General features: G+C 42.5%; 1 protein-coding gene across 1 annotated transcript in view; it reads right to left on the bottom strand.

The window, feature by feature from the left end:
• The window catches only part of cfap54 (cilia and flagella associated 54), a 300,159-nt gene extending 284,827 nt beyond the window's left edge, over positions 1-15,332 (bottom strand). The window contains exons 1-4 of the mRNA XM_078420057.1: positions 15,118-15,332; positions 8,040-8,145; positions 2,692-2,835; positions 1,050-1,221 (exon numbers count right to left, since the gene is read on the bottom strand). Of these exons, the coding sequence (XP_078276183.1) occupies positions 1,050-1,221; positions 2,692-2,835; positions 8,040-8,145; positions 15,118-15,251 (556 nt within the window). The 5' untranslated portion in view covers positions 15,252-15,332. The remainder of the gene's footprint in view (positions 1-1,049; positions 1,222-2,691; positions 2,836-8,039; positions 8,146-15,117) is intronic.
• Positions 15,333-15,539: the final 207 nt, after the last annotated feature.

Here is a 15,539-nt window from a genome sequence, read left to right as displayed (position 1 = left end):
CATCTTTGAGTGTTTAAAAAAGTGCTATATAAATGTAATGCATTATTATTATTATTATTATTACAGATTGTCAGTACTCCCTAATATTTCAAGACACATGTCATTTCAGGTCATCAAAACGTTGCCAAAACCAACATAGCCACTAACAATGTTTCCCACTGAAGCAGCAGGCCTACCTTGGTATATATATTTCCTTCTGCCGATTCATCATTTTGAAAATCCTCCACACAGTAGTACACTGATACAAGGACTGCCTAAACAAAAGTTGACCTCTCTAGTATTTACATATGGACTTTAAGTGCCAGTGATTATGTCTCTCTTTGCCTTTTGCCTTATTCCTGCGCATAGATTTGCAAATTTGCAACTAATCCAAAGATGCCAAAGATCCCTTTATTTCCAATGGTGCAAAGACCAATGTATCAGGCAACAGGCAGATCATTTGTTCGTCACATGCTGTATAAAAAGCTATTCAATCATGTTTTTTAAAATAATTGATTATGCACCCCACTACATGATGGTTATTGCCTTGCAACTTTTTTTCCTTTCAACTATTTTTCTAACTCCCTTTTGAAACTCAATAAAAGGATCTGGTTCCACCACTCTTTCAGGCAGCACATTCTATCTAAAAAAATCACAGGTACATATTTAACAATTCCATATCAGTTGTTATTTATAACCAAATAACTTTTTTCCCAGATTATGCTGTTGAGAAATGTCTCAACCTCCAACACGAGTGTGATCTGCACATTGTTATCCATCTTGATTGACCCTTATGACCACTATTGAAAACATTAATTGGTATCTTCTTTAAAGGGAAAACCTCTGTGCATTGTGGCATTTTCCACACCATGCCTGTAATCCTCCATTACAGGACAGATGAGCCCCCATGCCAACTTTGCAAAGCTCCCACATTATTTATTTTTTTAAACAAAGATTTAAAAAAAGTTGTACCAGACTTGCACGGTAAAATGATTTCTGGCTTCTCTACAATCAAACAATCTCTTTTATTAGTGTGATTTGTTATAAATTCAGAAAATCAAAAACAATACCATTGAAAATGATCCAGTAAAGGTGTTCTTTGGGTAAGGCAAGTTGCATAATGAATCGAAGGAATTTAAGAATACTCATGCACTTCCTCTTTGACTCCAGATTCAGCAGTTTTGGGTCAACTTTTTTCACCATTTGGTAATGGCAAACACAGTTCATTTGCAACGCATGAAACTACAAAACAGAATAATATTATAAATGATTTTGCACGATAGAATTTACACCAATAGTTCTTGATTCAACCTTCATTCTATTTGTTCTGATATGAAAATTTATTGTATTCCTAGATTATTAAATGTGTGTAGATTAAAATATAATGTGGCAACAAAATGTGCAACCAGTTCTAATGTGAATCAGTTTCCACTCACACATCTCTAAATATTACCTGATTTTAAAAATAATTTTGTAAGTATTTATTATTTTTCTACTTGTTCAAATGAAAGTAAAATAACTATATAAATTTTATATTTTCATGGCAGCAGATGTAAATGGCAATAATTTCCATTATGTAAGGCAAAGATAGCTAATCTTTATTTATAAAAGCAAATGCTGACTGGCAATTATATTTCTTACCCATAAAAAAAAATAGAAACTTAGAGGGCTATTGCATAACAACTGAAAATGGGCGAGGACATAGCATTTGGTTGCCAGAGCCTGCTATTTTGAATCAAGGAAGCATGCAAGCTTCCCCCTATTTGTTTTGTAGCCTGCGGTCAACACTTTCAAGCTACTAATAAGCTGCAACTCAGATGGGAAAGGAGTGAGGTATATTTGTTTATATTGTAAATCGCTAGTACAATACATTACTTAAAGCCAGCCTATACATTAAAGGGGCCATGCATTATAAGCTCAAATTGATTGTGACCATTCATGACATGGTACAAGTCAGGATAAAGTGATTCATTCAATCCTGGGTTCAGCATAATAGCAAGAAATGAAGCCAGGAAGTCCTCAACTTTAGAAAGTAATGGAAAAATTCATCCTGGATTCATTGCTAAGAGTCTTGTGACAGGAACGAAAGGACATACAAGCAGAGAAACACAAAAAAAATAGGTGTAGGTGGCTATTCAGCCCTTCCAGCCAGCACCGCCATTCAATATGATCATGGTTGATCATCTAAAATCAGTACCCAGATCCTGCTTTTTCCTCATATCCCTTGATTCCTTTAGCCCCAAGAGCTAAATCTAACTCTCTCTTGAAAACATAAATTCCACAGATTCACAACTCTCTGGGTGAAGAGGTTTTTCCTCATCTCAGTCCTAAATGACCGACCCCTTATTCTTAAACTGTGGCCCCTGGTTCTGGACTCCCCCAACATCGGGAATATTATCCTGCATCCAGCTTGTCCAATCCTTTAAGAATTTTATGTTTCAATGTTCAAGATTTGCAAATGCACCAGAACATGCAGCCTGATTTGCTCAATGTTTGCAACTTTTTCTGGATTTTATTTCAGATTTTTGTCATATGCTATGTTATAATTTTCAACTTATCAGTTATAGAATAGTGAATCTATTGCAGAAAGAGAAATAATACAGGATATACCAGGACAATAAAGCAAGCCACCAAAAGACAATCTCAAGCAGTCAGTGATAACAAATACAGTTTTGCATTTTTCTGTAATGGAAACCACATTTATGAACATACCGTAAAACTAGAATTTTCCACTTCAATTCCATTTCCAAAGAATGTGGTTTTAAACTCATTTATGTCTGTGATGTCTTCAATTTTGAAGGAACCAAATTGCTGCAGGTATCGTCCATAACACTGCCACACGGCCAATTTATATAGCTGGGAGTTAAGGCCAACATTCATTAGAATATAGTACATGAAAGAATGGATAAACAAATGATCATTTAAATGGAGCAAGACTACAAAGTGTTGCAGTACAAAGGAATCTGGGTATCTTTGGACAGGCCCGCCCCATATGACAACAGGGTGCCATTCCTGAGAATTGTTCTAATTCGAATAGTTCACAAATCGTAATTGTTTCGATAATCGTAAATAAGATGTTTCATTCAACCATGGGCGCCCATGGTGGCGCAGTGGTAGAGTTGACCCGGGTTCGATCCTGACTACGGGTGCTGTCTGTTCGAAGTTTGTACGTTCTCCCCATGACTGCGTGGGTTTTCCCCGAGATCTTCGGTTTCCTCCCACACTCCAAAGACCTACAGGTATGTAGATTAATTGGCTTGGTGTACGTGTAAAATTATCCCTAGTGCATGTAGGACAATGTTAATGTGCGGGGATCGCTGGTCGGTGTGGACTCGGTGGGCCGAAGAGCCTGTTTCCGCGCTGTATCTCTAAACTAAACTAAAACACAGATATGGGTGCAAACGAGTTCCCACACGATAGATGTCTGCTGTCCCACACCAACAAATCCTGCCGACCTCCCAAACGCTTAAGCCAGGCATTCATAATCCGCAGAAGACATAAAATTATGATACACTATATTATTAGACATCCTTATGGATTATTGTCTTTATTGCAAGGGTATAGAATATAAAAGTCAGGAAATTTTGCTACAAATTTCTATGACTTTGGCGAGACCACACCAAGAGCACTGCATACAGTTTTAGTCTCCCTATTTTAAAGATATCTGCATTGGGAACAATACGGAGGAGGTTTACTAGGTTGATTCATGGGACAAAGTGAGGTGCTGAGAAGGTGCTTTCATGTTGGGATTATCTAGAACTAGGAGCAAAGTCTCAGCATAATTTAAGACTGAGATGAGAAGTTTCTTCTCTCAGATGGTTGTCAATCTGTGTAATTCTCTAGCCCAGAGAGCTGTGAAGGTGGAGTCATTGAACACATTCATGTTAGAGATTGACAGACAATCAAACCAAAAATGGGTCAGTTACAATTTCATCGAATGGTAAAGCAAGAGCAAAACTGGCTTACTCCTGCTCCTGTTTCACATGTAAAAAAAACATGTATTTAGCTTGAGCAATAGAAAACAAACAAAGTTGAGTGGATTGTTGAGATGCTAAGAGATTGCAGATGCTGAAATGTTGAGCACAAAACTGCTGGAGGAACTCAACGGATCAGGCAACACAGGTGAGGGGAAGGGGTGGCCAAGTGATAGGTGGATCCAAGTAAGGAGGAGTTGGTTGGCAGATGAATCAGGTGCAGAAGTTCCAAAGGTGTAGGGGAGCAATTACTTGCAAATGGAGAATTCAACGTTCATGCCTTTGGAATGTAGACGATCTCACCAGTAAATTTTGACATTTAAAATGTCAAAATTCACTGGTGAGATCAAACTTGTAGGTATAAAAAACAGGGTGATAGCAATTAACTCCAACTGGATACAAAAAATAAGCAGAATGGGTAGACAAATGGTTGATGGAATTTAATTCTGAGGAGCATGAAGTGATGTTTTTTGGACATTCGAATACAAAGAGATACAATAATCTAAAACACTCCTCTAAAGTGTGTGCAGGTAACGGAGGAAGCTGAGTAACCACACCTCATATTCCACTAGGATAGTCTACAACTCACGACATGAACATTCAATTTTCCAATTTCAGGTAAACCCCCCCTCCCCCCCCCATCTTTTCTCCCCTTCTCATCTCTTCAGGTCCGTTCACGAACACCTTTCTTTCCACCTTACCCACATTTAATACCCTAGTTCCTTTCCTCTCCTCCTGCTTATCACCCACCTTTACGCACTCCAGGTCATCTATTGTACCTCCTTCCCATTTAATCAACCCACCATCCCTCCCTCTGGTTTTGCATTTTATTCCCAATCTTACTTTCTTGGCAGATTTCTCTACATCACCTCCAGCCATTGCGACTATCTCAATTTTTCTCTCCCCTACCCCCTCAGCTGCCACTCAACCCCTCTTCACTGGATACACACCACTTGCTAGCTCTTGCCCACCCCCCTCCTCCCGTCCACTCTCCTTTCCACCAGCAATCTCCTCACCACTCCAGTCATAAAGTCATGCAGCCATAAAGCACAGAAAACTCTCGCGGAAATTGGAGGAGCAGCACCTCATATTTCGCCTGGGCAGTTTGCAGCCCGGTGGTATGAACGTCGACTTCTCCAACTTCAGATAGCTCCTCTGTCCCTCCCTTCCCCTCCTCCTTCCCAGAGCTCCCTCTATCTTCCTGTCTCCACCTATATCCTTCCTTTGTCCCACCCTCGACATCAGTCTGAGGAAGGGTCTCGACCCGAAACGTCACCCATTCCTTCTCTCCCGAGATGCTGCCTGACCTGCTGAGTTACTCCAGCATTTTGTGAATAAAAAAACTCTCGCGAACATCCATATCAACAATGATGCCTAAACAAAGCTTGTCAATTTGCCTGTGTTTGGTTCATATACATCTGAATATTTCCGAGTTATGTATATTATCTAAGTGTATTTTAAATGCTGTCATAGTATCTGCCTCAATTACCTTCAATGACAGCTCTTTCCATGTACCCTCCAACATCTGAGTGAAAAGGTTCTCCATCAGGTTCCTATAAAGCCTTTCCCCTCTCATTTTAAACATGTCTCCTGAGTCTTGATTCGTCTGGGTAAAAGAAATTGGGCATTCACCATATCTACTCCCCTCATGATTTTATCATTATAAGATCACTCCTCAAGCTCTTACACACCAAGAATAAAGTCCTTGACTGCTCAACCTCTCCATATTGGTAGTCCCTTAAGTCCTGGCAATTCTCGTAAATCCTCTCTGCACTTTTTCCAACTGAAGAAGGGTCCAAATTCAAAACATTATCTGCCCATTTCCCTCCAAAAATACAAATCAGATTCCTCAGTGGTCTAAAGGTTCTATTGTGGTGGAAAGCACCAGCTGACATCACAATTTACATGACTACAATGTTGCTGATAGACCCACTGCTTCACAGCCCCAGCAACTCGGGTTCAACACTGACCATTGGAATAGAACTTGCACATTCTCCATGTAGTTTGTCCCTGACTACTCTGGTTTCCTCCGACTAGTTGTAAGTTTAATGGCCACTGTATATTGCTCCCAGTGAGTAACCCGAGTGGTACATTCTGGAAGGAGGAATCTTGAGAAATGTAAGGAGATGAAGTTAAGGGTAAATTACTGAGGATTGGGACTGCAATGAGGCCTATTGTGGACCCGATTATAGAAATGGTCTCTTTCATGTCATATGGAAATGGACATAGAAGATCCAGGTCCATAAATGATCTAGCAGTGGTATGGCAGTGACAGAAACCATTAACTTTGTTTTTCTCTCTCTCTCTCTCTCTGGAGATGCTGCCTGGTTCAACATTTTCCGCTGCTATTTCAGATTTCCTTCATCCACTGTTAATGGTAAAAACTATTTTATCTAGTATATCTATGCATGTCATATTTTTCAGCACCCCATCAATCCTCCCTCAATATCTTTAGTTTCAATGAGAGAAGGTGCAGCTTTACCAACCTCACCTCTTTACCAAAATCCTTCATCTTCAAAACACTCCTGTAAATTAAGAGAGGCAAGTGAGAAGATTACAAGAGCCCTGACGAATTTTTTTCTATTATCTCCAGACACTGACGAGCTCCAAAGAATTGGAGAGTAGCAAGTGTTTCTTTGACGAAAATGGGAAGTAGAAATAATCCAGGAAATTATACTCTGGTGAGTCTCATGTCAGTAGTGGGGAAGCTATTGGAATGGATTCTTCTGGACTTGCATTTGGAAGAGAAATGGCAAAGGAGTGACAGTCAGCATAGCTTTGAAAACTTTCTGCAGCCTCTCTGAGACATTCAAGTCTTTCGCACCGAGGATGCAACATATAGTAACCTGGAGCCCTGTTTGCAACCACAGAACCTCGTGTCTGATCCCCTAATTATAGTGTCCTCTCACTACACCCCTGTCTGATTTCACCTTACTCCCCTGTGCCTCAGAGCCAAACCTGGTACCACAAACCCTGCTGCCGCTGCTACTGCTTTCTCCTGAATGGCCTCTCCCACAACAGTATCTAAAAGGGTAAACTTGTTTTGAAATGGAATGCACTTAAAAAATCCTTACTCCCTCTGTTGCCTGCACACACTTTAGAATGGTTCCATTTAGTTTATCTTATCTCTCCTTGGTACATGTACCAAAATATATCACTTAACACTCAGAATTAAATTCCAGTTGCCCTTTGCCCATTCTAATTTTATTAATAGAAATCCAGTTAATTGCTATCATCCTGTTTATCACACCTGCAGGGTTGATCCCAAGTAGATTTTGAAATTGTAACATACTGCTTCGAACTCTAAAATCCAGGACTTTTTAATGTACGTAACGCATACTGTATCTTCAGCTCATCAGCTCAGAAGTGTGTTTACAAGGACATCTAAATAAGCATATGTTCACAAAAGAACAGAAGGTTATGTGAAGCAATTTAGATGAAAGAGCTGATATTGGAGTCACGCTGATTTGTTTTGCCCGGCTTCTGCTTTGTCAGTTCTTTTTAAAGAATGCATATTTATTTTATTATGTTACCACATTTTATCTCCAAGCACAAAGGCAAAACGTGTAACAGAAATATGGTTAGAACAATCGAAGCGATTCATATTTTTCTTTCACTTCCTTGCACACTCATGTAAATATGCTAGATTGGTATCCTATGTCAATAGCAGATATTAAACAGCAGGTTTGTTGTGATTGTCCCAATTTTGCTTCATAAAACCTACTCTAGTTCTTTGCCGTTTCATGAATAAGACACTGGAGCTGATCAACGGAGGAATCTTTCACAACTTTGGAGCTTAATTATGATGGTACATGTGACAATAAATTGACCTTTGAACCTTTGAATATTCAGTATGGATTTAATGGCCAAAGGGCCCGTTTCTGAACTGTATGTCTGACTTTATGAGACATCAACTCAAGCAACAAGATTTGTATTAAAACTGTACAGGCATAGTTACATTTGGATTATTTACCAGAAAGTTGTCACAGTTGATAGTTGATTTTATTTGGCAGAGCAACATTTTATTCCAAAGCATAGAATTATTTTGTTTTATTAATTTTATTACGAGAATTCAGACAGGGTTACCTTCATCTGTACTAGAAAGTCTCCAATCATCAGCAATTGTTCTTCAAAATAGTGAACTGGAAACAACTTTTCATATGTGTTCCAGATGTAAAATAAAGTGTTGGCTCTAATAAATTGAAGCAGAACAATACCTTTTTTTAGTGAGTCAGAATAATCTCCCATTCAAGGAAACCAAATATACACTTCATACAGTGCATTTAGAAAGTATTCAGACCCCTTCACCTTTTCCACATTTTGCTACATTACAGCCTTATTTTAAAATGGATTAAAAACAAATTTTTATCGTCAATCTACATACAATACCCCATAATAAAAAAGCGAAAACAGGTGTTTAGAAATTTTTGCAAAGTAATTAAAAAGAAATAACTGAAATATCACATTTACATAAGTATTCAGGTCCTTTACTCAGTACTTTGTTGAGGCACCTTTGGCAGCGATTACGGCCTCACGCTACAAGCTTGGCACACCTGTATTTGGGTAATTTCTCCCATTCTTCTCTGCAGATCCTCTCAAGCTCTGTCAGGTCGGATGGGGAGCATCTATTCCCCCATTCCCTCATCTATTCCCCCACTCCCCCATCTATTTTCAGCTCCCTCCAGAGATGTTCGATCGGGTTGAAGTTCGGGATCTGGCTGGGCCACTCAAGGACATTCACAGACGTGTCACAAAGCCACTCCTACATTGTCTTGACTGTGTGCTTAGGGTCGTTGTCCTGTTGGAAGGTGAACCTCCGCCCCAGGTGAACCTCCACCCCAGTCTGAGGTGCAGAATGCTCTGGAGCAGGTTTTCATCAAGGATCTCTCTGTACTTTGCTCTGTTCACCTCTCCCTCGATCCTGATTTGTCTCCCAGTTCCTGCCCTTGAAAAATATCCCCACAGCATGATGCTGCCACCACGATGCTTCACCGGAGGTATGGTATTGGCCAGGTGATGAGAGGTGCCTTTTGGCATTCACGCCAAAGAGTTCAATCGTGGTTTCATCAGACCAGAGAATCTTGTTTTTCATGGTCTGAGAGTCCTCACGGTGCCTTTTGGTAAACTCCAGACGGGCTGTCAAGTGCCTTTTATTGAGGAGTGGCTTCCATAAAGGCCTGATTGGTGGAGTGCTGCAGATATAGCTGTCCTTCTGGAAGGTTCACCCATCTTCACAAGAGGAACTCTGGAGCTCTGTCAGAGTGACCATCGGGATCTTGGTCACCTCCCTGACCAAGGCCCTTCTCCCCCGATTGCTCAGTTTGGTCAGGCGGCCAGCTCTATGAAGAGTCCTGGTGAGTCCACTGTGCTCTTCGGGACCTGCCAATGCTGCACAAATTGTTTTATACCCTTCAACAGATCTGTGCCTCAACACAATCCTTTCTCGGAGGTCTATGGACTATTCCTTCGTCTTCATGGCTTGGTTTTTGCTCTGACATGTACTGTCAACAGTGAGACCTTATATAGACCAGTGTATGCCTTTCCAAATCATGCCCAATTAATTTAATTTACCACTGGTGGACTCCACTCAAGTTGTAGAAACATCTCAAGGATAATCAATGGAAACAGCATGAACAGAAGCTCAATTTTGAGTGTCATAGCAAAGGGTCTGAATACTTATGGAAATGTGATATTTCAGTTATTTCTTTTTAATTACTTTGCAAAAATTTCTAAACACCTGTTTTTACTTTTTCATTTTTGGAAAATTGTGTGTAGATTGATGATTAAAAAAAAGAATTTAATCCATTTTAAAATAAGGCTGTAATGTAGCAAAATGTGGAAAAAGTGAAGGGGTCTGAACACTTTCTGAATGCACTGTACATACATTTTATGATGCCACAATTACAAAATATTTCACAAAAGCACTCATGTAAAATGTTAGTTGAACTCCTGTGAATTTGCCGGGACAAAGATAGGATGTAGTAGGAGACAAGAAGACTAGTGGGAGAACTGGGACTAGTGGGGAAGGGGGAGGGGAAAGAGAGGGACAGAGGAACTATCTGAAGTTAGAGGAGGCAAAATGAAGCACCTTGTGTTAAAGTGAGAGATGAGTTTGCTAACTCCAAGCATTCGGGGTTTTTATTATATTCATTTCTGGACCAGTCTATAAGGAGATGGATGACAATCTCACGTATGATACAGTCAACTCAATCTATTTGCAGTGGAATTGCAACTCAAGCTACGCATGAAGGACTTAAAGGGGAATGATTTTCTAAACACTACTCTAGCAAAGGTCTTAGTTTATTAGGAAAGATGCAGACAGAAGAAAGGGAACAATCCCAGGCAGCAGGGGCACTCTGGTCAAAGCCTCCATGTACACGTAAGATGCTGCCCGTGTGCAGAATAATGGCACCTGCCACCAATTAGTACAAGCATCCGGACTTTGTTGGTGCTGATGTTATTGCAACCAATTGAATGGAGCAGTAGGAAAGAAAACTGCAAGTGCTGGTTTAAATTGAAGGTAGATAGAAAATGCTGGAGTAACTCAGTGGGTCAGGCAGCATCTCTGGAGAGAAGGAGTGGGTGACGTTTCGGGTCGAGACCCTTCTTCAGACTGATGTCAGGGGAGGGGCCGGGACAAAGATAGGATGTAGTAGGAGACAAGAAGACTAGTGGGAGAACTGGGACTAGTGGGGAAGGGGGAGGGGAAAGAGAGGGACAGAGGAACTATCTGAAGTTAGAGAAGTCAATGTTCATACCGCTGGGGTGTAAACTGCCTAAGCGAAATATGAGATGCTGTTCCTCCAATTAGCGCTGGGCCTCATAATGACAATGGAGGAGGCCCAGGACAGAAAGGTCAGATTGGGAATGGGAGGGGGAGTTGTTGCCCTCCCAGCACAGAGAAATGTGGTTCATCACAGCGGTTGACAGGAAACAAACAGTAGGGATTAACTGGTCCCTTTCAGAATGGCAGGCGGTGACTAGTAGAGTACCACAAGGCTCGGTGCTGGGACCACAGCTATTTACAATATACATTAATGAATTAGATGAAGGGATTAAAAGTAACATTAGCAAATTTGCAGATGACACAAAGCTGGGTAGCAGTGTGAACTGTGAGGAAGATGCTATGAGGTTGCAGGGTGACTTGGACAGTCTGTGTCAGTGGGCAGATGCATGACAGGTGGATAAATGTGAGGTTATCCACTTTGGTGGTAAGAACAGGAAGCCAGATTATTATCTAAATGGTGTTAGGAAATGGGGAAGTACAAAGAGATCTGGGTGTCCTTGTTCATCAGTCCTTAAAGTTAGCATGCAGGTAGAGCAGGCAGTGAAGAAACCTAATGGCATGTTGGCCTTTATTGAGTATAGAAGCAAAGAGGTCCATCTGCAGTTGTACAGGGCCCTGGAGTTTTGGTCTCCAAATTTGAGGAAGGACATTCTTGCCATTGAGGGAGTGCAGAGTAGGTTCACGAGGTTAATTTCCGGAATGGCGGGACTGTCGTATGTTGAAAAACTGGAGTGACTAGGCTTGTATACACTGGAATTTAGAAGGATGAGAGGGGATCTTATTGAAACATATGATTATTAAGGAATTGGACACGCTAGAGGCATGAAACGTGTTCCCAATGTTGGGGGAGTCCAGAACCAGGGGCCACAGTTTAAGAATAAGGGTTAGGCCATTTAGAACGGAGATGAGGAAAAACCTTTTCAGTCAGAGAGTTGTAAATTTGTGGAATTCTCTGCCTCAGAAGGCAGTGAGGCCAATTCTCTGGATGCTTTCAAGAGAGAGTTGGATAGAGCTCTTAATGATAGCAGAGTCAGGGGGTATGGGGAGAGGGCAGGAACGGGGTACTGATTGTGGATGATCAGCCATGATCACATTGAATGGCGGTGCTGGCTCGAAGGGCCGAATAGCCTACTCATGCACCTATTGTCTATTCTTGTTATTTAGGGAGTGCAGCGAAGGTTCACTAGTTTAATGGTGTTAGGTTAGGTAAGGGGGAAGTGCAACGAAACCCGGGTGTCCTTGTATACCAGTCAGTCAAAGTTGGTGTGCAGGTACAGCAGGCATTGAAGAAAGCTAATGGCATGTTGGCCTTCATAACGAGAGGATTTCGGTATAGGAGTAAAGAGGTTCTTCTGCAGTTGTATAGGGCCCTAGTAAGACCACATCTGGAGTATTGTGGACAGTTTTGGTCTCCTAATTTGAGGAAGGACATCCTTGTAATTGAGGCAGAGCAGTGTAGGTTCACGAGATTAATCCCTGGGATGGCGGGAGTGTCATACGAGGAAAGATTGAAAAGACTAAGCTTGTATTCACGGGAGTTTTGAAGGATGAGAGGGAATCGTATAGAAACATATTAAATTATAAAAGGACTGGTCAAGCTAGATGCAGGAAAAATGTTCCCAATGTTGGGCAAGTCAAGAACCAGGGGCACAGTCTTAGAATAAAGGGGAGGCCATTTAAAACTGAGGTGTGAAGGAACTTTTTCACCCAGAGAGTTGTGAATTTGTGGAATTCTCTGCCACAGAGGGCAGTGGAGGCCAAATCACTGGATGGATTTAAGAGAGAGTTAGATAGAGCTCTGGGGGCTAGTGGAATCAAGGGATATGGGGAGAGGGCAGGCACGGGTTATTGATTATGGACGATCAGCCATGATCACAATGAAAGGCGGTGCTGGCTCAAAGGGCCGAATGGCCTCCTCCTGCACCTATTTTCTATGTTTTTATGTTTCTATATTTTCTATGTTTCTATGTTAACTCCCGGAATGGTGGGACTGTCGTATGTTGAAAGATTGGAGCGACTAGGGTCTGAAGAAGGGTCTCGATCCGAAACGTCACCCATTCCTTCTCTCCTGAGATGCTGCCTGGCCTGCTGAGTTACTCCAGCATTTTGTGAATAAATACCTCGGAGCGACTAGGAATACACTGGAATTTAGGGTGAGAGGGGATCTTATTGAAACATAAGATTATGAAGGGATTGGACACGTTAGAGGCAGGAAACATGTTCCCAATGTTGGGGGAGTCCAGAACCAGGGACCACAGTTTAAGAATAAGAGGTAGGCCATTTACAACGGAGATGAGGAAAAACGTTTTCAGTCAGACAGTTGTAAATCTGTGGAATTCTCTGCCTCAGAAGGCAGTGGAGGCCAATTCTCTGCATGCTTTCTAGAGAGAGTGAGATAGAGCTCTTTATGATAGCAGAGTCAGGGGGTATGGGGAGAAGGCAGGAACGGGGTACTGATTGTGAATGATCAGCCATGATCACATTGCATGGTGGTGTTGGCTCGAAGGGCCGAATGGCCTACTCCTGCGTCTATTGTCTATGGTTCATCAGGGAATATTGCCAAGTAGCCTATTCCAGACTGCATGAATATGTGGTGAGGGGCTCACTAAACCTTGGGTGCAGCCAACGGCAAGGCTCTGTGGGAGAGGAGTACAGTCGAGGATCTTTCTGCTGCTGGACATTGAGGGGCAGAGCCCGGTGAGACACCTCTCATACAAGGGAAGTGATATTACCCCAGGAGGCCACAAGAATGGCAAGGATTATTTTTGGAAATGAAAAGAAATCTGAAACCTAGATACACAGCATTTTTGAAACTTGGATGTACAAAGCTCAGGAGCAAGCCAAAAACGGCACCCAATGTGGTCCTCATTCTTTTCATTTATTTCCTTAGGATGTAGAGTGACTTCAAGACATTTGGCCCATCAAGTGTCTGCCAATCCTGAGAAATCCTCCAAAACCCATTCCCTAATTATTTCCATCTAAAATTTTATTTTTCACGTGTCGATGGAGGAGAAACCAGGAATTCAGGGACACTGACAGTCCTTTCAGGTGAGGCAGAGGTTCACTTCCTCCTCCAACTCACCTCCTCCAATCTCATCAAATGTATCCGTTATTCTCGATGTGGACTCCTTCACATCTGCGAGACCAAGCACAGACTGGGCGATCGTTTCGCTGAACAACTGTGCTCAGTCCGCCTTGAGATACGAGATATGAGATATCCTGGTTGCCAAAGATTTTAACTCTCCTTTCCATTACCATACATCTTTCTCTTCTGGGCCTTCTCCACTGTCAGAATAAAGCCACACGCTAATTGGAGCACCTCATATTATGTTTCGGCAGCGTACAACCCAGCAGTATGAATATTGAATATGAATATTATCTCCAACTTTAAGTAACCCTTGCATTCCCTCTCTCTCCCTCTCTGCCCTTCTCCTATCCTACTCATCCTGCTAGTTCCACTGTTTGCAAACATATATCCCATCGTTATTACCTCTTCCACAGCCAACAATGATCCATTATGGGTTCCACCCTTCCTTGGGCATTGGTTTATTCTGAACCTTTTCATGCCTCTAGTATCCTTCTCCCCTGACTCTCAGTCTGAGGAAGGTTCTTGATCCATAACGGCACCTTTTTCTTTTCTCCAGGGATGCTGACTGACCCGCAGAGATACTCCAGTATTTTGTGTCTATTTTCCCTCATTCAAACTAATGGAGTAACTGGCTGAATAGTTTAGAGGGCAGGGCAAGAGCTGGCAAATTAGGTGGATCCAGGTAAGGAGGATTATCCACAGATGAGTCAGGTGGGGGAGAGTGGGAGAGTCTAGGACTAGAGGTCAGAATTAAAGGATGGTCCTTTAGGAAGGAGATGATGAGGAATTTCTTTAGTCAAAGGGTGGTGAATCTGTGGAATTCATTGCCACAGAAGGCTGTGCAGGCTGTCAATTGATATTTTTAAGGCAGAGATGGATAGATTCTTGATTAGTACGGGTGTCAGGGGTTATGGGGAGAAGGCAGGAGGATGGGGTTAGGAGGGGGAGATAGATCAGCCATGATTGAATGGTGGAGTAGACTTGATGGGCCGAATGGCATAATCCTCTCCTATAATTTATGACATTATGAGAGAAGAGAACCAAGGCTCGAAGTGAAAAGTGGAGAAGACAAAAGGATGCAAATGGTTGAGACCGATAAGTAAGAAAGGTGGGAAAATGCGATGACAATAAATGCCGACATTGCCAGCGAAACCTGCGGGGCATAGTTAAAGATTGGCAGGACGCCATTGCCTTCCACTAGAAATAAAACGTAACAAAACAATTAACAAAGTACATACAAACTCCCCGATTGTAAAGCCTGTCCTTTAGCACAGAGCTTCCGTCCTTACCCTCTGGTGTACGAGTCGGCGGTCGACGCTTTCTCCATGTGGTTCTTGAAGTCGTTCAGCTCATGTTCCAGCGCGGACACGACGGGGTTTTTGTGATCTAGCTTCCCATAAAAAGTGGCGGGCAGGGGCTCCATCGCGGCCGGGGTCGGGTCGGGTCGGGTCGGGCCGGGAGAGCGGGTAGGCCTCGGGCGCTGCTGTTAAACAAGCCGTCGCTAGGAGACCAGTCACCGCCCACCGACACGGCCGGCGATAGGCTGAGCGACGGTTCGTAGCCCCGCCCCTTCCCCGCCTCCTCCCCGCCTCCACAACCCCCCCTCCTCTCCCTCCCCCTCTCCCTCCCCCTCCTCTCCTTCCCCCTTCCTCTCCCTCCCCCTCCTCCCCCTCCCTCCCCTCCCCCTCCCCTCCCCCCACTCCCCTCCCCC

Source organism: Rhinoraja longicauda, chromosome 23, assembly GCF_053455715.1.
Source record: "Rhinoraja longicauda isolate Sanriku21f chromosome 23, sRhiLon1.1, whole genome shotgun sequence".
NCBI lineage: Eukaryota > Metazoa > Chordata > Chondrichthyes > Rajiformes > Arhynchobatidae > Rhinoraja > Rhinoraja longicauda.
This window is presented reverse-complemented; position numbering and strand designations above follow the sequence as displayed.